At 42.2% G+C, this 24,395-nt stretch overlaps 1 protein-coding gene across 1 annotated transcript in view; it reads left to right on the top strand.

The window, feature by feature from the left end:
• Nucleotides 1-23,667, top strand: part of LOC115774028 (protein NLRC3-like) — a gene marked incomplete at its 3' end in the record, with an annotated part of 61,142 nt that extends 37,475 nt beyond the window's left edge. The window contains exons 7-8 of the mRNA XM_030721036.1: nucleotides 22,996-23,042; nucleotides 23,231-23,667. Of these exons, the coding sequence (XP_030576896.1) occupies nucleotides 22,996-23,042; nucleotides 23,231-23,667 (484 nt within the window). The remainder of the gene's footprint in view (nucleotides 1-22,995; nucleotides 23,043-23,230) is intronic.
• Nucleotides 23,668-24,395: the final 728 nt, after the last annotated feature.

Below are 24,395 nucleotides of genomic sequence, written 5' to 3'. Positions count from 1 at the left end.
CCCCCTCCTGTCTGATCATTTCTTAGTAACATTTACATTTACTTTAATGGATTACACAGCAGTGGGGAATAAGTTTAATTACAGTAGAAGTCTTTCTGAAAGTGCTGTAACTAAGTTTAAGGATCTAATTCCTTCATTGTTATGCTCTTCAGTGCCATGTGCCAACACAGTGCAGAGCAGCTACCTAAACTCTGCTCCCAGTGAGGTTGATTATCTCGTCAATAGTTTTACATCCTCACTGCGTATAACTTTGGATACTGTGGCTCCTCTGAAAAGGAAAGCTTCAAATCAGAAGTGCCTGACTCCGTGGTATAATTCACAAACGCACAGCTTAAAGCAGATAACCCGAAAGCTGGAGAGGGAATGGCGTCTCACTAAATTAGAAGATGCTCATTTAGCCTGGAAAAAGAGTTTGTTGCTCTATAAAAAAGCCCTCCGTAAAGCTAGGACATCTTACTATTCATCATTAATTGAAGAAAATAAGAACAACCCCAGGTTTCTTTTCAGCACTGTAGCCAGGCTGACAAAGAGTCAGAGCTCTGTAGAGCCGAGTATTCCTTTCACGTTAACTAGTAGTGACTTCATGGATTTCTTTACAAATAAAATTTTAGACATTCGAGAAAAAATTATTCATAACCATCTCAAAGATTATTCTTCATGTTCGGCTGTTTGCAGCACTGCTGGTATTTGTTTAGACTCTTTTGCTCCAGTTGATCTTTCAGAGTTAACTTCAATAGTTACTTCCTCCAAACCAGCAACATGTTTGTTAGATCCCATTCCTACTAGACTGTTCAAAGAAGTCTTTCCAATTATTGATGCTTCAATCTTAAAAATGATCAATCAGTCTTTATTAGTTGGCTATGTACCACAGACCTTCAAGGTGGCTGTAATTAAACCTCTGCTTAAAAAGCCATCACTTGACCCAGCTGTCTTAGCTAATTATAGGCCAATCTCCAACCTTCCTTTTCTCTCAAAGATTCTTGAAAGAGTAGTTGTAAAACAGCTAACTGATCATCTGCAGAGGAACGGTTTATTTGAAGAGTTTCAGTCAGGTTTCAGAATTCATCACAGTACAGAAACAGCATTAGTGAAGGTTACAAATGATCTTCTTAGAGCCTCTGACAGTGGACTCATCTCTGTTCTTGTCCTGTTGGACCTCAGTGCAGCTTTTGATACTGTTGACCATAACATTTTATTACAGAGATTAGAGCTTGCTATAGGTATTAAAGGTACTGCACTGCAGTGGTTTGAATCATATTTATCTCATAGACTCCAATTTGTTCATGTAAATGGGGAGTCTTCTTCAGACAGTAAGGTTAATTATGGAGTTCCACAGGGTTCTGTGCTAGGACCAATTTTATTTACATTATACATGCTTCCCTTAGGCAGTATTATTAGAAAGCACTGCATCAATTTTCATTGTTATGCAGATGATACTCAGCTTTACCTATCAATGAAGCCAGATGACACACATCAATTAGTTAAACTGCAGGAATGTCTTAAAGATATTAAGGCCTGGATGACCTCTAATTTCCTGCTTCTAAATTCAGATAAAACTGAAATTCTTGTTCTCGGCCCACAAATCTTAGAAACATGGTGTCTAACCAGATACTTACTCTGGATGGCATTACTTTGGCCTCCAGTAACACTGTGAGAAATCTTGGAGTCATTTTTGACCAGGATATGTCCTTCAATGCACATATTAAACAAATATGTAGGACCGCTTTTTTGCATTTGCGCAATATTTCTAAAATTAGAAACATCCTTTCTCAGAGTGATGCTGAAAAGCTCATTCATGCATTTATTACTTCTAGGCTGGATTATTGTAATTCATTATTATCAGGCTGTCCTAAAAGCTTTCTGAAAAGCCTTCAGCTGATCCAAAATGCTGCAGCTAGAGTACTGACAGGGACTAGAAAGAGAGAGCAGATTTCTCCCATATTGGCTTCTCTTCACTGGCTCCCTGTTAAATCTAGAATAGAATTTAAAGTTCTTCTCCTCACATACAAGGTCTTGAATAATCAGGCACCATCTTATCTCAAAGACCTCATAGTACCATATCACCCCAACAGAGCACTTCGCTCTCAGACTGCTGGCTTACTTGTGGTTCCTAGGATACTTAAGAGTAGAATGGGAGGCAGAGCCTTCAGCTTTCAGGCCCCTCTTCTGTGGAACCAGCTTCCAGCTTGGATTCAGGAGACAGACACCCTCTCTGTTTTTAAGATTAGGCTTAAAACTTTCCTTTATGATAAAGCTTATAATTAGGGCTGGATCAGGTGACCCTGAACCATCCCTTAGTTATGCTGCTATAGGCCTAGTCTGCTGGGGGGTTCACATAATGCACTGTTTCTCATTCACCTTATTTACTTTGTTTAAACTCCACTCTGCATTTAATCATTAATTGATATTAATCTCTGGCTCTCTTCCACAGCATGTCTTCCTCTTCCCTCAGCCCAACCGGTCGCGGCAGATGACCCCCCCTCCCTGAGCCTGGTTCTGCTGGAGGTTTCTTCCTGTTAAAGGGAGTTTTTCCTTTCCACTGTTGCCAAGTGCTTGCTCATAGGGGGTCGTTTTGACTGTTGGGTTTTCTCTGCATTATTGTAGGGTCTTTACCCACAATACAAAGCGCCTTGAGGCGACAGTTTGTTGTGATTTGGCGCTATATAAATAAAATTGAATTGAATTGAATTGAATTTCTAGTTTCTGGAGCGTTTCCGTGCACTGAGGGGCACAGTGTATCTGCATTGCTCTGCTTTCACAAGCTGTTTGTGTGAGACTCGGCAGCTTTTACTGGCTCTTTGTGGATTGTGGGAACTTTGAAACAAGAAGAATTGCAGAAACCTACATTGGCATCTGTTGCATCAGCATGGTGAGACTTTTCAGTTGTTGCAGTCTGTGTACATTTCTGGGAAGCTGCACCATAGATGTAACAAAGTGCTATGAATTGATCTGAAGATCAAACCCGCTCGGTTTTCCTGGAAGTTCTGTGCTTTTAATCATTTTAATCACCACTCCAAACAAGTCTCATGTGCTTCATTTCTTAGGGTCTCCCTCTTTGAAGTATCATAGAAGAGAATAGAAAGCTGTATGTATGATGAAAATGTAGCAGCTGCCACTGTTCAGTGCCTTTCTCTATAAAACTTAAACAAGAAAATTAAAAAAAAAATACTGTAAAACCAGTATGTATATGTATATCAAACAACACAAGGACTTACAGGTGAATAAATATGTGACAAATATACCTTTATTGCACAGAGGAGGGTTATGGTATCCTGAACATAGCTCAGTGAGGCAGTAGAAGAAGAAGTGAGCAGTGAAGCTACTGTTGTGTATTATTGTTGGGGTGGCTGTAGCTCAGTAGGTAGAGCAGGTCACCTACTGATCGGAAGGTCAGCGGTTCGATTCCTGGCTACTCCAGGCTACATGCCAATGTATCCTTGGGCAAGATACTTAACCCCAAGTTGCTCTCTGACCGTCCTGTCGGAGTATGAATGTGTGTGAATGTTAGCTAATTAAAAGCACTTAGCTTAGTAAAACATGGAAGTGCTTGTATGAATGGGAGTGCATGGGTGAATGTAAAACATGTTGTATAAGCGCTTTGAGTGCTCTGACTCTGAGTAGAAAAGCGCTATATAAGAACTAGTCCATTTACCATTTACCATTGTGTAGTGTTCAAGAGTCTGATGGCCCAGGGGTAAAAACTGTTCCTTTGTGGGACCTGAGTCTCTTCTCTGATGGCAGCAGGTTGAACAGGTGTTGACCAGGGTGGGAGGAGTCTGCCAAGAGTTTCTTTGCTCTGTTAATGCAGCCAGAGCTGCAACGTTCTCCAGGCAGACCTGCTGACCCTCTGCAGAGCCCTCCTGTCTGCAGCAGAGCAGGCAGTGAACCAGACAGACACACAGTACATCAGCACTGGCTCTATGGTGGCTCGGTAGAAGGACACCTGCAGCTTCTCCTCCAGGTGGTTCCTCCACAGTGGAGTCTCTGCTGGGCCTTTTTTACCAGCGCTGCTGTGTTGGTGGTCCAGGTGAGGTCCTCAGAAATGTGGGTCCCCAGGAACTGAAGGAGGCTGCTCTCTCTACACAGACTCCATTGATGTAAAGTGGAGCATGGTCCCCTCTCTGCCTCCTGAAGTCAGTGACCATCTCTTTGGTCTTAGTGGTGTTCAGCTCCAGGTTGTTTTTGATGCACCACCCTGCCAGCTCCCATATTTCCTCCCTGTAGGCTGATTCATCACCCCGTGTTCAGACCGACCACTGATGATGGTGTTCGAGGGGTGGATGGGGGCACAGTCATACATGAACTGGCGAACCGCTTAAGAACAAACCTGCGTTTCCACTGCACTTTGCGAACTGATCCTTTATGTATGAGTGTGGGCAGATGCTCATCTGGAAACGGAAGCCGAAGGGCAGGGAGGTGTTACTGTCTAGGTGCGACTCCACTTTCCTCCTGTACTCCTCCTTAGCAGCCTTAATGTCTCTCCTGAGGTCAGACCTGGCTGTGCTGTACAGAGCTCTGTCACCCAGGGCTGGACTGGTAATCGTCCGTAACGGGCATTTGCCCGGTGGGCCGACCGTCCTCAGGGCCGACGCTGTTGGATTTTTTCAGAGACCGGCCCACAATTCAGAGGGGGCGGCCCATTGGCCCATCTTCAATATAGACAGTGGATGGAACCAATCAGGATATAGGATGAAAGCGTGGTGCCCTGTAGCTCCCGCTAGTAGTTTCAGTGTTGAGCGTGTGTTAAAGAAGAGGGAACATGGAGAAACCGAAGCGGCAGAAAGAGGTGAAGAGAATTTACGTGCGATGAAAGTGAACCGTGTCACTGTAGATGCTACAAAATGTGTAAAGATCACAGACATGTTCGCTGCTGTAGCCTCCACATCCTCTGTAATAGCAATGCTCCACCAACAGCAGGTTGTAGGCAGAGCGGGCCAGAGGCATAGGCGACATATGTGGCTGACCACCAGGGGGCCCCCAAGCTCATCCACATTTGTCATGAAACTTTTTTGGTTTGTTTTAATTTTTAAAAGAAGAGACTATTCTAACTGTCCAGATTTGTACACTTGTAACAACACTAATTTAATGAGTAGGCTACACTCTAATATTTCTGTCTCAGAGTGATGCTGAAAAGCTCATTCATGCATTTATTACTTCTAGGTTGGACTATAGTAATTCATTATTATCAGGCTGTCCTAAAAGCTCTCTTAAAAACCTTCAGATGATCTAAAATGCTGCAGCTAGAGTACTGACAGGGACTAGAAAGAGAGAGCAGATTTCTCCAATATTGGCTTCTTTTCATTGGCTCGTAGTACCGGATCACCTGATTAGAGCACTTTGCTCTCAGACTGCTGGCTTACTTGTGGTTCCTCGGATACTTAAGAGTAGAATGGGAGGCAGAGCCTTCAGCTTTCAGGCCCCTCTTCTGTGGACCCAGCTCCCAGTTTGGATTCAGGAGACAGACACCCTCTCTATTTTTAAGATTAGGATGACTGTTGGGTTTATTCTGTAATTATTGTGGGGTCTTTACTTTGCTTAGGGCCCCTCTGCTGTAGGTGAAGACAGCAGCAGCAGAGAGGAGCAGCCAGAGATGCAGGCTTTGGAAACCGAGGGACAGAGTGAGGGGAAAGTGTAGTACGTACGAAGGTAGTAACGTTAGGATAATACAGGGACTTTGAGATGATGGAGGTAACATTAGCTCTATTACATGAGAATGATGAGCAATGGCAATTGATTAGTATCAATATTTATTAGTATTTGCATACTTCCCAAAATCTGGCAGCCACGGCACCTTAATATGATAAAATAGCAAACAGTCAAGGCCGAGAAGTGTTGGATCAGCAGCAAGTGTCTATTTTAGGCTACATCATAGCATTTTAGATAATTAGGTTGAAGGTTTGTTGAAAGGCTGCACAGTAGTTTGAATTTGTAGCCTCTATGCTGGTTAAACATGTTTTAAAAAGCACTCCAACAAGTAAAATAACAGATTTTTAAAAAAAAAAAGTTAACTAAGTAAAAGCTTTGCAATGTAAGCATTACTAAACTAAGTGTAAAAAAGTATAAAAGTATTATTAGGAAAAGGTATGGCCACATTGAATAAGAGTAAGACAGTGTCAAATGCTATTAAGACATAATTGTGGGCTGGTCTAAGCCAAAAATTCCAGGGCCGATTTTTTTTGTCCCAGTCCAGCCCTGATGTCACCTCTGAGGTCATCCATGGTTTTTGGTTAGGATAGACCCAAATCTGGTTATTCAGTGACAGTGTCTGTGCAGTATCTGATGTATGATAACAGGGTATCTGTGCGCTCCTCTAGCTTCATAGCATCATGATGTGTTTTTCATTTTCCTGAATACTACACCATTGATGTAGATTTAATTAACATCCTTACAGAAGGAAAGCAATAAAAACTAAACTGAATGGAAAGCTAAATTTAAAGTGTGTCCTCATGCGTAATCTGAGGGCTTTGTTCCAGCAAGGATCTCAAGCTGCTTCCTGCCTTATAACAAATCAATCTGTCAAGTGTTCTGATTCTGACACTGGTGCTTCATCTCGTGTTTCTATGCTGGTCTTTAGTTGGTCACTTTCCTCCACGTACAGGACTAAAAATTGAATTACTAGACTGGTTTTGATGTCACCAGGGCTTTCAAATTGTTTTGGAGTAGCAGGGGGGCATGCCAAAGTAGCAGGCACCTTATGACCTAGACCTTTGCTGTCCTCCATGGGCGTCTTTTCCCATCTGTTTCACTTTTATGAGTACAATCCAGTGTTGCCAGATCTCGTGATAGAAACAAGCAAACAGCTCTATTAAAACAAGCCCAAAATAAGCTCAACTGGCAACCCACAACATTGTGTAAAACCGAGGCTGCTTTTAAACAGTATAGCTCTATAACAGTATAGCTCATTTCTTTGTTTTGTCTCATTGTGTTTTGGAGCAGTGAAACCCATGGTTCTTAGCCTCATAGAAGAGAAGGGTGCACAGTTTTTTTGGTGTGTTTCTCTGTATTAGCATGTTGAATTAAATCAGCATGGTGAGCATATATTTCAATTCAATTCGAGATCAGACGAGATCGGGCGCGTTCAGGCCATAAGCAATTTCACACTTGCAAAATCTGCAGAATGCCTTTGATACGTCTCTCATCAGGACCACAGCTGCTTTCTGAGGAAACCATTTTAGCCCCCCCAGAACACACACACACACACACACACACCCTCTCAAGGTTTACTGTGTTCTAGGGCTGCAACTAATGACTATTTTGATAGTTGATTAGTCATAGACTATTGAAACGATTAGTCGACTAATCAGATTATCTATCCATCCATCCATTCGCTTCAGCTCATCCCAACTAATCATAATCCTAATCAGATTATGAATCACATAATTCTGAAATGACACTTATTTAGCTATCAGCTTTTACATTTAGCATAATGTTATCTAAAATGTGGTAGTAAACACACAGAAGATGGGTTCTTCATTCAGAAATTTTAGCCAGGTTTGCTATGTGATATGTGAGGTCCACTTTGCAAATGTTGCAGATATGTTTATTTTTTCCTTTATCGAGGGTGAAATTTTCCCAAGCCTTGGGTCGTTGAGCACGCCGTGTTATTTCACCAGTAGCCGCCATGACTAAACATGCCGCTGAATGGTATTGCGCATGTGTGAAGCTCACCAGAGATAGACAGGAATACATCTCACTCCATTTAAAAAAACAATCATCAGTAATAAACGACTATTAACAACAATTAAATTCGTCATCAACTATTTTTATTGTTGATTATTGCCGACAATGTTGACTAATCATTGCAGCCCTACTGTGTTCATGCCTGCAGATCTCACCTATTCATTGATTTATAATATACAAGATTTTTATTACAGGCTTTTATTTTCTATCAATCACAAACAAAAAAAAATGTTTGTGTGTGTCTAAGGGGCGACAGGAGAAGGGGAGGTGCCTCTGTTATTGATCATATCATATGCACAGCTGTTAAATACAGAAAATGCAACTAGATAAATAATTTTTGCCACATCTTTGGTGCCCCCCTCTTGTGAGGCGCCCCGATGCATTGCATATAGTGCATACCCACTTTTTGTGCCACTGTCTCCCCTCTGAGCTCGGATCCATTCTGTAAGTGTGCTCTCTTTCTCCCACTCTTTATTTTTTTTTTTTCTATATTTCCCGCACTTACTGGAGCTCGTTCTTACGCTGCCTCCTCACTCTGGGCTGTTATGTTTGTTATGTTTGTTTGGGTGTGCGCCCGGTCAACATGGGCGGGAACGATGAACAGGAAACGGGGGTTTGGAAGGGACAAACTACCTACCACTCGTCTTTTGCTTTATTATAGGGTGCCGAGAGATAATCAAGGAGTTTCACTAGGAAAGAAAGTCAAGCCCAAATAAGCAACTCCACGTTCAACAACAAGCCCAAAAAACCGCAACCCACAACTCACGAGATTTACAAGCGACTTTAGAAAAAAACAAGCCCAAAGTCGCTTATAATAAGCAGACTTTCCAACACTGGTACTATCCCCTAAATTTTACTACTTTTTAAAGACTTTCATTCAGTACTCCTATAAATATATCAAAGTTACTATAAATGAACAACTTCTACTATGAAAGGAAGATGTGTTCACAAACTATTACTTATATGCAATGCATCTCAACAATGTTATGGTTTAATTTTAAATAATTTTGAAAGTTAATCTTCAAAAGTACAGAAGCTATGCTAATGCATATTATTTTATTGTCAAACTTGCCCCTGAACGAACAGCATGGTCAGCTATGAAATTCATCATCAAATGATGCAGATGATCGCATTCCATGAGGCCGCGACCTTTCTCTCAGCTGATCATTAGAATTCTATTGTTCACATTGATCATGTATACCTAGATTACTTACTTACAACCTCGGACGTGGGCTTGAACCATTTCTTAAGCCCAATCATCTGGTCCCCATGCCTGGCGGCCACTTGTGACAGCTGCTGTTTTCTCTTATTTCTCTTACATGCATGAGAAGCCATGATGGCAGCAGACGATATGAATAGTCACATGACAGTCGTGAGCCAATCAAACAGCTCAGATTGAAAGAATGTAAATATTGCTACGTGCATCGACATGGCTCTGGAAATGGAGACGGCAGGCGGCGCAAAAAAAATTTTTTAGGAAAATGTAAAAAGTAGACGGCGCAGAGAGGTGGAGTAGGTGGAAAATGCGCCTGCTGCCGGCATAATTTGAAAGCCTTGAGTCACTCTGATTTTTTTTAGACTCTGAAGTTCTGAGGATTCTCAGATCAAATGCTCACTGATTCATCAATATTTTTGTTCCTGAAGTTGTCCGTAATCTATGAACAAACTGAGAAGGTGCCTCAGACCATGTGTTTGAACAAACAATGAAGGTCTGGCAGTCTCGGGAGATTTAAACACAAGTCTTTAAAATATTATTATTATTATCCAGTTTCAATGATTCATTAACATATGCACAGTGGTATTTATGCAACAGTGATATATGCTGTGCTGTAAATGTTGTTTTGCTGACTGTGTGCTCTGTGTGTGTGTGTGTGTTTGAAGGTGTGTGCTCTGCTATGGATCACTGTGAGGACAGAGGGGAGGGAGCCCCTCCCTCGAAAACCAATTTGTGTGGGGAAGGTGAGAGCCAGACCAGAGGTCAGAGGTGAGATAGCCATCTCTTGTGCATGTCCAATGTTGGGTCAGTACTCCAACAAAAGAATGTAATGTTGGAATTACTTGTTGCTCTTCTTGAAACAAATGAAGTACGTTACTTAAGTACTTACTCCTGAAAGTCATTTGTTACACTACTTATTACATTACTTTCATGATACTCCACATCTGAAATGCATTGTTACCTAATTATCAGTTAACTCTATAAACCAGAGGTCACCAATAGGCAGACCTTGGTCCTGATCCGGACCGAAATGATGTCTCATGCGGACCCGAACCTAATACTGAAACAGAAATGACCACTTAATTAAAATCTTGAGCACTTTCTGGTTTACCGGCGCAGCTTTTACAGTCGTTATGGTAGTGGTGAAGTGTCCAGGGAAACCCACTGACCAATTACATACGAGTTTGGCTATACCACGTGATACCACCAAGCTGGTTCCTGCTTTGTAGCAAACGGGGTTATTACAGTCAACGAAAACGAACGAAATAATGAAAACTGAAACTGGAAAAAACATTTTTGTTAACTGAAATAAATAAAACCTAATTAAAAGGAAAAACCAATAACTAACTAAAACTGTATTTTGAGTTTAAAACTAACTGAAATTATAGATAAAATGACCTTTGTTTTCTCTGGAGAAATGCGACTACTCACCAGGTCCACACAGCCCACATATATATATATATATATATATATATATATATAAAATCTCAAGATGACCTTAAATAGTTGAACTTCCGGACCTTGGCCTCATGACATTTTGTCTGACTGGACCTCTTTAAATTTATTTGAATACCCCTGCTATAAACCATAGGCTACAGACCCACACACTGATACAAACCTGAATCCTAATGAGGACAAAGACAATTGTTGTTTTAGTGTTTATGTTCGAGCACAATGGAAAGTTGGAAAACAGCCCAGAGAGACTTCAGAGCGACGTCACACTGATTCTGCTGCAGAAAATGGAACAGGTATCAACAGAGGCTGTAGGCCAACTGCTCATCTCTGCTCATCACTTCCTTTGTCACCTGTTGAAGTTGAGGTTCTGCTCCTGACTTGGGGCAGGGTTATAATAGATTTGGATTTTACATTATAGTTTTTATTACATTTAAACTTTTTTCTCTCTAATTGAGTTAGTTTTAGTTTTTATTTTTGTTTTTGTTTTATTTTTATTTTTATTTTTTTATTTTTGGTTTCATGCATAGTTATCCCCTCCCAAAGCAACACCTCCATCGTCAAGTTTGCTGACGACACCACCGTCATTGGGCTGATTACTGGGGGAGAGGAAGCAGCTTACAGGGAAGAGGTGGCCCAGCTGGTGTCCTGGTGCCAGGAAAATAATCTCTCCTTAAATACAGAGAAGACTATTGAGATGATTATTGACCCGAGGAAGAGAAGAGACCAGCATGCTCCATTATTCATCAACGGGACTCAGGTGGAGAGAGTGAAGACCTTCAAATTCCTTGGCACCCACATCAGTGAAGACCTCACCTGGACCTACAACACAACACAGACTGTCAAGAAAGCTCAGCAGAGACTCTTCTTCTTAAGGAAACTGAGGAAATTCGGATTATCCCCCAAGCTCCTCAGCAACTTTTACAGATGCACTGTGGTAAGCATCCTGACAAACTCCATCACAGTGTGGTATGGAAACTGCACCAGTCAGGACAGGAAGGCTCTCCAGCGTGTCATCAAAACAGCACAATTCATCTGTGGAGCTGCCTTCCCATCACTGCAGGACACTTATAATACCCGGGTAATAAAGAGGGCACACAACATCATCAAGGACCGTACCCACCCACAGCACACACTGTTCACACTCCTGCCGTCTGGCAGACGTTACAGGAGTGTAAAAGCAAGAACAACCAGACTAAAAAACAGTTTCTATCCACAGGCCATCAGGCTACTGAACCACTGACTGATTACCAAACTGTGATTACCTGCCTTTCTTTCATCTGTATATATCTGTATATATTGGACTTGCTTTATTATTTATTTATTTTTATTTTCTACTTTTACTTTCCTAATATACTACTTCTTAAATTTTATTTTAACTTAGTTGCTTATTTCAGTTGTTTGTAAAGCAGTCGCAAGTAAGAATTTCATTGCTCAGCATAACCACAGTGTTTTGCGGTGTACATGACAATAAACTTCTTGAATCTAGTTTTAGTTTAGTTTTCGTTAGGTTTGCTTTTTCATACTTTGTCAGGTACAAGAGTGACTATTGTGTAATAAAAACTTGACAAAAGATACCATTTAAAAAATTTTATTCAACAACCAACTGTTCAAAAAATAGCAGCGCTACATAAGAAAAACATAAAGAAAAAGAAATTCCAAAAATCAATAAACTTTACAATGAAGTTTGGTGTCCGTGCAGTAGATTAACAACACCTACATGTGGTGTGTAACATCAGAACACAGTGAATGTTTGACAACAACAAACTGAACTCTTTGAAGGAATCAAAGCTCAGATCCAGCTGCATCCTGATGTTATCAAAACATGAAGCTGGCTCTATTTAGGAGCTGCTCAGTGAGCTAGCTTGGTTAGATGCTTGCTAATTAGACTTGCAGGGTCTTTGCGGCCTCTGTACACAACCTATGGAAGTAGCTGTTGTCCTGTTATGCTTGTATAGCTGGATTATGTGTGTTAATTACCTTGTGGTCACATGCCACACTGCACGAAAAGAAGCATATTCGTCCCCGTATACTGACGCGGGCGCACCTAGATATCGTCAGCTTTCGTCAGCATACGGGGCAGCGCATATTCGTTCGCCTGAGACGGATATGGTCGTTTACGTACCACCAGAAGCAGCGGGGGGTAAAGGTACGGGGGGAGCCGGCAGGCGCGAGGTGTTAACGCCTCTACTTTACATATGAATAGCAGCGCTGCAAGCCAAAGCAGCGGCAACAGACCCACGTGGCTTCTCTGTCATTGGATAAAAAAAATGACATTAAAAGTCATCATTCACATGTGATTGGCTGGTAGATCTGTCCCCCATTGGCCTTTATAAAGACAGGCCTGGGTAAGCCCCTCCCTAATAAATAATAACCCAGTAATACAAATTATTTTTAATTATTATTTCTGTGATATACCTTGTATGTTATGTTGCATTCATGCCATGCTAATAACCTCAACTAAAAGGAATTCAATTAAGAGAAACAAATTGTGAGGCACAAGTTTGAATTGAATAGTCAGTCTTGCAGTTTGGCTCAGAGGTCACTGAGCTCCTGGCTGGGGAAGCTTGGGGGGTCTTAATCCAGCCCGACACGCCCTCTGAGACGCCATCCTCCTCATCCAACATGAGGTCAGTGGTGACACCGTCCCAGAAGGCAACCTCCTTCACTGCCAGGTCACTCGTCCTCGCCTCCAGCAGCTGTTGACACAGAGCACACATTAAGTCATTATGAAACTAAATGAAATATTGTGAAAAATCAGGAAACTACACTGAAAGTTTGAGTCTCTTGACTTTGAATGCACACATAGCAGATAAGACCCTGAATGCAAAAAAAAAAATTAATCAGCCCATCTTTGTCATCAGAAACAATGGTTATGTGACAAAGTACCAACTCCTGCATCCTGTGAATAAAAGACAAATGAACAAGTACTTTGAAAAAATTTAACACTGATAAAAGTACTTCAGTGATTTTGGTCATTAACCCTTGAGGCACCTTTAAACTGATTATACACTTTTTATCTTTTAGGTCCCAAAATGTTACAGCTGCTAAAACTATAAACATTCAGTGTTAATTATTTTCACCTTCACTGCATCATCTTTTTATAGACATTTTGGGTTGTTCAAAAGAAGCCAGATTTTATATAAAGTTAAAAAAAACAATAAGTAATATTTCCCAAAAATAAAACTGCATTTCCAAGCTAACTACACAAATACAGCAGACCAACAATCCAACACGTCTTACCTGCTTCCTTCTTGCACGTCACCGGGCAGGATTTTTAATGGCTGCTTTTCCTGAACGTGAGGCTGACTGTAGCAGAAGCTGCGGCGGACCGTCTGTAGGTTTAACCAGAAGCTGGAAAACATTTTTGTACATTGTAAATAAAGAGCATAAACACAGTGTATACATAAACATATCCAGGCAAAAAACACACAAACAACACCAATAGATACTTACACACAATTATATCACGGTCCACGCATTAGGAACACTCACACTCGCGTTGTGAGGCGAACACAGTCTGTGGAAAATAAAGGTGAAAATAAATAAGAGTAGAAACATTTGAAGTTCTTCTCTCCTCCACACATTGAATACTGCTGCTTTGTTTCTGATTCTTACCTCTGCAGAGGATCATACCGGCTTTTACTGGATTCAGAGTTGTGCAGGAACTGCTTCCTATAAGATGAAACCAAATAAAAATAAGAAACCACATCACAATACGTCTGTCAGCTTACTGTGACCATTCCTCCACTCTTAGTATTTATGTTTTAGAAACGACCAAGTCTTACCGCAGTTTTCGGATCGTGCTGCCGTCTTTTCTTTGTTAGAGTCCAGAGCATCGAGTCTCTACACATTAGACGCCATCTTGTCTTTAAGTTGCGCTACAAAAAACTTGGGGTGTTGAAAATATAGATGACCTCCATTGTTGTACCAGGAAAGCAGCGTAGACAAAGAACGCCATTCAGTTTGAACGGAAGAGAACGACCGCACTGGTTTCCTTTGGTCATGCAATAACTTCAGCGTCCAATCATAGGCGAAGAAGCTGCTACATGGTATTCAATTCAATTTTATTTGTATAGCGCCAAATGACAACATAAAAATCACCAAAATCAAGTTATAGCCTTTGTTTATCTCCCTCAGTCCACTAAAGTTCAGGGTTCACAAAAAACTCCATGACAAAGGCTCACAGACAGAAGCTCACAGACAGAAGCTCACAGACAGAAGCTCACAGCCTTATTGGACAAAGGGACAAAAGCTGAAAACGTCCAAAAGTATATTTCTAACTAGATAATACTAATTTATAAATTAGAATGACTTCTTCTGAGTTTAGTCTTGTTTGAATGTTTCGCTGTATAATTTATGTGTAGTCACATTGTAATGGAAAATGGGACATGTTTCGCAGCAGCGCGGGCGGAGATATCGAGGAGTTTACGGAAACTGTTGTGGGATTTATTGGGAAAGTTGTTGATGACACTGCACTTAGGAGGACCATCCGGACTTTTCCCAACCAGAAGCCGTGGGTGGATAAATCTGTCCGCGACGCCCTGAGGTCCCGCACCGTTGCCTACAACTCCGGCCTCGCCTCTGGGAACATGGAGGACTACAAGGTTGCATCATACAACGTCCGCAGAGCGGTGAAAGAGGCAAAACATCGCTACGGCCGCAGACTGGAACAGCAACTACAACAGTCTGACCCCAGGGGACTGTGGCAGGGACTACGCACCATCACGGACTACAAAGCACCACACACACACCCGGTGAGTGCCGACGCTTCTCTGGCTGATGAACTCAACATCTTCTTTGCGCGCTTTGAGTCGGGAAGCCGACAGCCCGCTGCGCTCCCGGCCGGAGGGGCGGAGACACTCACTGTGACGGAGCGCGACGTGAGGAGGGCGTTTAGACGTGTAAACACCAGGAAAGCGGCTGGACCAGACGGTATTAGTGGACGTGTCCTTAAGACCTGCGCTGACCAGCTGGCACCTGTGTTTACAGTGATATTCAACCTCTCACTGAAACTGTGTGTGATTCCCACCTGCTTTAAAAAGTCCATCATAGTCCCAAAGAAACCACACCCCAGCAGCCCCAATGACTTCAGGCCCATAGCACTCACCTCTGTGGTGATGAAGTGTTTTGAGAGACTCATCAAGACATTCATCTCCTCCTCACTGCCCACCACCCTCGACCCACTACAGTTTGCATACCGGCCAGACAGATCCACAGATGACGCCATATCCTTCCTCCTCCACAAGACCCTTTCACACATAGACACTGGTAAGGGGAACTATGTGAGAGTGCTGTTTGTAGATTACAGCTCAGCATTCAACACCATAGTTCCCTCCAGGCTGGTCTCTAAGCTGCTGGACCTGGGCCTGGGCCCATCCCTGTGCAGGTGGGTTCACAGCTTCCTGACCAGCAGACCACAGGTGGTACGAGTGGGTCACCTCACCTCATCCTCCCTCACCCTCAACACTGGATCCCCCCAAGGCTGTGTGCTCAGCCCTCTGCTGTACTCACTGTACACCCATGACTGCGAGGCCACGTCAGAGTCCAACGTCATCATCAAGTTTGCTGACGACACTGCTGTTGTGGGACTAATCTCTCACAATGAGGAGACAGCCTACAGGAGAGAGGTCTCCCGCCTGGAGAACTGGTGCCAGGAGAACCACCTCCTGCTCAACGTCAGCAAAACGAAGGAACTGATCGTGGACTTCAGCAGGAAGCAGCAGAGGGACTACCATCCACTTGTCATCAGTGGTGCTGAGGTGGAAAGAGTGGACACCTTCAAATACCTGGGAGTGACCATCTCACAGGACCTGTCCTGGACTCATCACATAAACATCACTGTGAAGAAGGCCAGACAGCGTCTCTACCTCCTCAGGCGGCTGAGAGACTTCAAGCTCCCACTCAAGGTGCTCAGGAACTTTTACACCTGCACCATTGAGAGCATCATGCGTGGGAGCATCACCACCTGGATGGGAAACTGCACCAAGCAGGACTTCATGGCCCTAAAAAGGGTGGTTCGTTCAGCTGAACGGACCATCAGAACCACCCTCCCCAACCTGCAGGACATTTACACCAAGCAGTGCAGGCTGAGGGCCATGAAGATCCTAAAACAGCCCAGCCACCCCGGACACTCTCTCTTCTCCCTGCTCCCATCAGGCCGGCGTTACCGCTGCCTGAGGGCTAAGACTGAAAGGTTGAAGAAGAGTTTTTACCCACAAGCCATCCGTCTGCTCAACTCTGAGCCCTAACTGGACCATTATTGCACAATGTAAATATTATAATTTAAAAAGTGTGTATAGTGTATAGTATATAGAGTATAGTGTATAGTGTGAATTACTACTTTTTTTTTAATTTTTATTCTTCTTATTTATATGTGTGTGTATATATGGTTGCAGGTACAAAATACATTTCACTGTGCATTGTACTGTGTATAACTGTGCATGTGACAAAACACTATCTTATCTTATCTTATCTTATCTAAAAAGGCTTAAAAGATGATAATGTAAATTTGATTATATATATCTCAAAAATATGTTGGTTACAACTGTTGGGAGGGGTAGACCACTGGTGAGTACTGGTGACCACTGGTGAGTACTTGATTTGCATTTGTATGACTCACAGAAACCTCCTTTACATATGAGAGCCTGCCCTAGACCTGAGGAGAGGGGGGAGCTGAGGGAGCACTGACACAGAGAGTCCACGGCAGTTTCCCTACAGTTTACTGTTCTGGCCAAAGCCTCCTGCTGAGAGCCCTAAAGCTCAAGGTGCGCAGCAATATTACATACAAGAAACTGTCGAAAACCCACTTTTCATGCAGTGTTAGCTGCTTCGTGTAGGTGGAGCACAGCCTGTAAGTTCATGAAAGTGTTTATTTCTCATGTAGAAGCATATCTATGAAGGTAAAGCTAATTTTGTTCTTGGAAGAAGTAGGTCATGATATTTTCGGAGCAATGGAAATGCTCTTTATATGCATCTTATCTGTTAGCATATTTAGCATTTAAACTAGTGGCAACAAACTAGTGGCATTAGCTTCATATGTTGATTCAGCATCCTGATGTGCTGTATTTTTTCCTTTGCAGTTTTACTCCAACCAATGGAGTGTTGAATAAAGCTCAGTAATGACAACTACTCATGCTTCATCATTGGGAAGAATTATCTATCTGTCTAGCAACCAGAGCGAGGGCAGAATAGTAAAAGGGGTGTTCCAGAAGGAACTGACAGGTAAACAGGCTGTTTATGAAGGAAGACACCTGAAACACTTTAATTAAAAAAGTAAGACATTTTATATATTAAAGAATCAGAAAAATCCCACATGCATATGCAGTGACCTGGAGGAGACAGCAGGCCTGTGTGTGCTCTCTCTCTCTCTAAGCCCGTGTGCCTGTCTAACCATCTTTATCCTGCCTCTTATCTAAACGTGAACAATCTCTGGGCGCTACGAGTTGACCTTCGTCATTCAGTCTTGTTCAAGCTGGTTTTTCATGGCCCAGATTCCTCAGCTGTGGAGTCATAAGCACATCATCTTCCTGATGTTTTAATTTGTCATAGAGAAATCTTGTCCAGATTAATGACAGAACATGGTGACGTTGGTGATGTTCTAATTGTACGTTCTTGTGGCCGAGCCTCAAGATAAGATGCACTGAAGTCAGTCAGCACTTTCTGATCTGTTGCTCTCACTCTGTCTAATGTATTATTTAATTGTTTATTATTTGGTTGATCTACCTTTTATTAATTAATTTACTGGAGTTTACCTTTAAACATTTGTCCTTTATTCATTGAGTAAAAAATAATTCCTAACAGAAGAAAGTACAAGGCTGCACTGTTTGCTACGCAGAAGATTGATAGTTCAAGGGGATATAGCAGAGAGGCTTCTCCACAAGCAATGGTGGACACCTCAGGGGTTACAACAATGAAACAGCCATCTGAGGAGGACAAGCTGGACATCCGGTCAGTCTGCTTGGGGTCAGTCAGATCATCTAGCTCGAGAATTGCAATGGCAGCAGTCGAAGCACATGCAAAGGCTGAAGCTGCACGCGTTCAACCAAGGCTTCCTCCTCACGTAACAAACACAGTTACAGGCCCAGCACAACCAGGTGAACATGAGCAGCATACTTCAGTACTCATCTGCCTCCCTTCATGCCCACACAGGCATACAACTATGAGAATGTGAGTACAAGACAGGTTCAACTAAAAGGCTCCCTTGCTCCATACAGTCCCTCACGCCAGCCGAATCTGTATGACACTTTACACGGAGACTGTGACATTGTTAACCTGGCTAGATATTTAGCAAAAAAGGGATTTAGTCACAGATGGCCTGACAAGGTTTACAGACAAGGCACAGGACTACTGGGCTTGGAAAGCTTCTTTCAACAACACAATAGAGGGGTTAGGTCTGAAGCCTAGTGAAGAATTAGATCTGCTCACCAGGTGGCTAGGAGACGAGTCCTCTACACATGCTAAACGTATCCACTCAGTGCACTTCAATAATCCAACGGAAGGTTTATGCAGGGTTTGGGCTCGATTAGAGGAATGCTACAGTACCCCAGAGGTGATAGAAAGGTCTCTTCTAGAAAGATTAGAACGCTTTCCCAGAGTTACAAATAGGGAACCACAAAAGTTTAGAGAGCTTGGCGACTTGCTGTTGGAGATTGATGTAGCAGTTAAGGATGGCATTTTGCCTGGCTTAGCATACTTAACCTGTTAACTGGCAGCGGCCCACTCGCGGGCCGTTTGTAGTGCTTTCCGAATTTAAAGCCTCATAGCATCACAGTAACGTTGCAGTCCGCCCTTACGATGCTTTTATATGACAGACTAGACCCTCAGAATTGGATTGACACCTCATTTGGCCAATCATGTTATGAAATGGATTTTCCAGAGCCAATAATAAGCAGACAGCGTCATGTGACTTCTCTGGACATGCCCCAAATGTTCTCCAATCGTTCTGATTGGTCAACTCTGACCCAAAATCCAAAACCACAGATGTATAGCCAATAAAATTCCTTTGTTTTCACATGAATGCACAAACTCCCTGCGTAGTCAGTGCATCCTCTGTGCGTGAAACTGAGCAGGAAGTAAGAGTCTGTGCACTGTCGTGCGTAAACAGTGTTTACAATACTTTTTCTCACCAACGGATTGTCAGAATGCATCAAAAACAGGCTATATTGGGGTGCCTGGGTGGCTCAGTGGTGAAGCTGGCGACTACATACATATACCGCGTTGCTGTGCGGGCGGCGCAGGCTTGAGTCCTGGCCCGTCGCCAATCTGCTCGCGTGTCCTCCCCTGTATCCTTCCCCCATTTCCCGTCTCTCTCCACCACCGATAAAAGCCGCTGTGGCCAAAAAAAAAAAAAAAAAAAAAAAAAACAGACTATATTTATTCAAAGAAGTGACTAAATAACTCACGAGAGTGGATTATTATTTATTAGAGGATTTCATCACTGATTCGACCGGTTGTGTCGCAGCAAAATCCCACGAACAAGCAGCTGTTACTCAGAAGGCGATTCATGGTACGTGTAACTTTTTATTCTCAGCTTGTCCTCATATTATATGCTGTTTAGATGTAAATATGTATGTAATGGTGAGCTTGACATGCACCATTACACAGAAAATATCACCGTACGCTGGTGTTACGCCACTTATAGTGTGTGTGTGTGTGTGTGTGTGCACGCGTGCGCTTTACATATGGAACTTTACAAGAGCAGTGTTGGGGTGCAGGGAAGGTTGTTGTAGGTCTCGATAAGGCTTTCACGGAGGTCTTTATTACGCTTATTACGGCAGGATGAGGAGGACAATGGCTCAGAGCTTTTTTTGACCAGTAAGTGTCTCAAGTTTTACAAAAAGCTTTATGCTTTGTGGTTGGCTTTGAGCTATTTTGTGTTTGTGGGGGTGTGGGTGTGGGTGGGGGTGGGGTTGGGGGTAATTGTTTGGGAGGCGTTGGTAAGTTGTGCATCCGAGAAGGACTATTGGGAGGATTGGGGGTTTTTATTTTATGTGAATATGTAGTGTTTGCATTTACTGTAACTTTTGATCAATATACAAATTATTTATTTTGGGTGTGTGAAGGAATCACTGAAAATAGACCGGAGTTTTTGTGAATGAAGGCCTAACATTTTCTTTCTTTTACAAATTAGGGCAACCTCTGATTTATATCTATATAATTATAATTAATTTATACAGTAAATTTGTGTATTGCAGACTATTCCTCTGGGTATTATCTTTCATTACAGCCTTGATGGATGACTGTATGTTGAAGCATTGAGGAGTTACAGCCATTTGAAGTTTGTTTTAGGGATGGCATAATACCACTTTTTTATGACCGATACCGATATTTTACATTTGGATATCGTAGATACCGATACAAATCCAATCTTTTTTGTGTTATTATTTTTAAAATTTGTTTTTAAATGCCTGGATCAATTTTACATAAGTCAACAGTCTCTCACACAACAAAATTGAAATGTTTTAGTTGTCCCACATACAAGACCAGGAGGCAGAGTTTTTCAGGCAGTGGCACCAAAGCATGTCAGCGATGATCACTCAGTGTCAAAGGGAACCCATCGCAGCGATGGAGAACTTTATAGAATCTGAGGAGGGTTTTTTCTAACTCCTGATCCTCCACTCCATTCAAGTAGGTGGTGGTAATGCAGCTCTAAGCCGCTTTAGTCAACCGCAGACCCACAAGAAGAAGACGATGACCGAAAACTGTAATGCAGCTAATGTGTGTCGGATCGGATTGCATTTTTTATTTGTTTCCGATATCCGATCCAGTAATTAAGGCCAGGATCAGAACGATACTGAATATTGGTTCAGCGCATCCCTAGTTTGTATATCAGGCATTGTCCCATTGGTGCCACTTGGAGTCTCCAAATGGCACCAGTTGGACAATGCCTGGACATCAACACACAAAAACTTGTCCAAAACATTAAGTTTTTGTGCTATTTTTGATAAAATTTGAAATACAAGTAGACAAGACTTCATTCTACAGTTTGATTTCATTTTCCAGTCCATACCTTCAACACTCAGTGTGTAGTTACATAAAAATAAACATGAAAAATCTAGGCAAGGCAAAAATTGTCTAACTCTTCTGTGTTCCAAACTTAATAGCTACATACTAATTACAGTTAAAGGATTTTTGACTGCAAAAATTAAAAATATAGCTTGTCATCTTCACAAAGAGACCAAGCTTTTGCATGTACTGCAATAGTTCAAGACCAGCAGCTGATTTAATTTGGGTATGCTTTTCCAGGCATTTTTGGTGATTTTGGTGCAGCTAGTTAACAGGTCAAAGAAGCCTAATCTTGATACCAGCTGTATTGCAATTATCGACCTATTTCTAAACTGCCATTTGTTAGTAGATTGTTTGAGAAAATTATACATAGTCAATGATGTTTTAATGGCTTCTGATGCAGGGAATTGTTCTGTCATTGTTTTACTTCATCTCAGTGCAACCTTTGATACCATTAATCATAACGTTTTACTTAACAAGCTTAAGGTTTTGGCTGGTATCTCTGGCTCAGCACCGGTCTGTTTTTCTTCTTATCGAATAGGACGTTCTCTGTTAGGACCAGTAAATTCAGTTCCAACAGTACCTCCTTAAATTGTGGGATTCCACAGGGTTCAGTCCTGGGTCCATTATTATTTTCTTTTTACATGCTCCCTTTAGCAAGCATCAATCTTTTGAGGTAATTTCTTACCATTTATATCCTGATGATATTCAGCTACATATGTCTTTTAAACCCCAACAGCTGGATAGGTTGTCCACCCTAGTCCAGTGTTTAACCCGGATCAGTGAGTGGCTCTCCAGTAATTACCTTGTTTTAAACACGGTTTTTGTTATTTACCATATACAGTGCTTAATAAATAAACTTTACTTAATTACTTACTTACCTCCTCCTGTCACTCATGACCAAGACCCCAAGATAGTTAAACTCCTCCACCTGTGACAGTACTCGTCCTTGAGTGGGAACTCCACTCTTTTTTTGGCTGAGGACCATGGCCTCAGACTTAGGGATGTGAGCCATTCCACTCTGAGCTGGCGGCCACCACCTAATGAAGCCCACAGGACCCCATCATCTACAAAAAGCAGAGATGAGACTCTGAGGCCACCAAGGTGGAATTCCATTTTATTCAGTTTTATGTATAAATCACAACAGTCAGTCACCTCAAAGCACATTATATTGGAAGGTCAAGATCCTACAGGAAGCCTTCTGCCACTTGGCTCCACCTAGAAATTCTGTCCATAAAAATTATGAGCAGAATCCATGACAAAGGGCAGCCCTGGCAGAGTCCAACACTCACAGGAAACAAGTCCAACTTATTGCCATCAATACAGACCAAGCTCTCGCTGCAGTTGTACTGGGACTGAATGGCCCGCAACAATGGGCCAGACAGCCCATACTGCTGTAGCACCCCCCACAGTATACCCCAAGGGACACAGTTGAATGCCCCCTCGAAGTCCACAAAACAAAAGTGACAATTCACAGATCTAGTTGAGTTTTGAAAATTCAAATGAGTCTTATTCTTTGGACGTTTTTATTCCTTTTCACATGAAGCAATCTTAGAAAAAGTTATCTGAATTTCACTGACAAACTCAAACTGCAGTTTGGATCCATGTTGGATAGAAAATCATTGTGTTTCTTCCTCCAGGCTGGACCATGGTGGAGAGAAGAGGATAAAACCTGGTCTGAGGAAGTGTAAGTTTGACAAAACAGAAATTTGTCAGTCTTTACAGTGGTGATATTTGTTTTATTTATCTATTACATTACTGACACGAGATGCCTGAAAATTATAAATAAACTTAACACTAAGTAAACAAATAATAAAGCCATCAGGTGTGTGAGATAATAAACTGCAGCTGTGCTGTGTCTGTCTTCTACATCAGATTTCTGTCAGCTTGAAGTGGACACAAACACAGTGCACAGAAACCTCAAACTGTCTGACAGCAAGAAAACGATGACAGTAGTGGATGGCGAGCACCCGGATCATCCGCACAGATTTGAATACTGCTGGCAGCTGCTGTGTAAAAATCAGCTGACTGGTCGTTGCTACTGGGAGGTCGAGTGGGGAGGAGGGATTTATTTATCTCTGAGTTACAGCACAATCACAAGGAAAGGATATATTGATGACTGTAGGTTTGGATGGAATGATAAATCTTGGAGTTTATTCTGCTCTGATAATGGGTACCATGTTTGGCACAATAATACAAGAACATCCATCTCCTCCTCCTCTGTCTCTAACAGAGTAGCAGTGTATGTGGACTGTCCTGCTGGCACTCTGTCCTTCTACAGAGTCTCCTCTGACACTCTGATCCACCTCCACACCTTCAGCACCACATTCACTGAACCTCTGTATGCTGGGTTTGGATTCTGGCTAAGACTAGGGTCAGTGGAGTCCTCATTGTCTCTGTGTTCTGTGTAATACAGAGTGCAGCACCTACAGTGATGTGGTTTACTGTTGATTGTGGATGAAGAACTGATTTCTGCTAATAATATATTTATAATACTTGTGGAAAACTGGTGACAATGCAGAAAATGTGTATTGCTCAGATTTACCTTTTAAGGGTTTTAAAGAACCTCTTGCCCTTAAGTTTTTTTTATAGCCCATGTATTTGATCTGTATTATTTTTTCCCTTTATCTGTGTGATCTAGGTTTCCACATTGTTTCCCATGGGAGTACTGCACTGTTGATTCGCTCTTGATTAACCAACACACAATCCAGTTCCAACACTGTACTTTAGGTTGTTTATTTGCATGTTTTAACCATCCACACTGCAGTCAAGCCCGAGCACATGCAAGCTACTTCTTGGCACTCCATACAAGGCAAGGCAATTGACATGCACATAAAAAGCGTGAAGAAAGTGCTTCAGAAGCACTACTCACCGATACTCCATGCCGCCACACCGGTGACCAGGTGATTATATTTCCTACCCATTCATTAAACACCTCCCACGTGACGTACTTGCCTATCGTAATCCCAGGCGTAAACGTGCAACACCCTGTGACCAGCGTAACACCACTAAGCTGTATATGGCTCGTATACAAAGCTTC

This window comes from Archocentrus centrarchus, chromosome 24 (assembly GCF_007364275.1).
Source record: "Archocentrus centrarchus isolate MPI-CPG fArcCen1 chromosome 24, fArcCen1, whole genome shotgun sequence".
In the NCBI taxonomy this organism is placed as follows: domain Eukaryota; kingdom Metazoa; phylum Chordata; class Actinopteri; order Cichliformes; family Cichlidae; genus Archocentrus; species Archocentrus centrarchus.
This window is presented reverse-complemented; position numbering and strand designations above follow the sequence as displayed.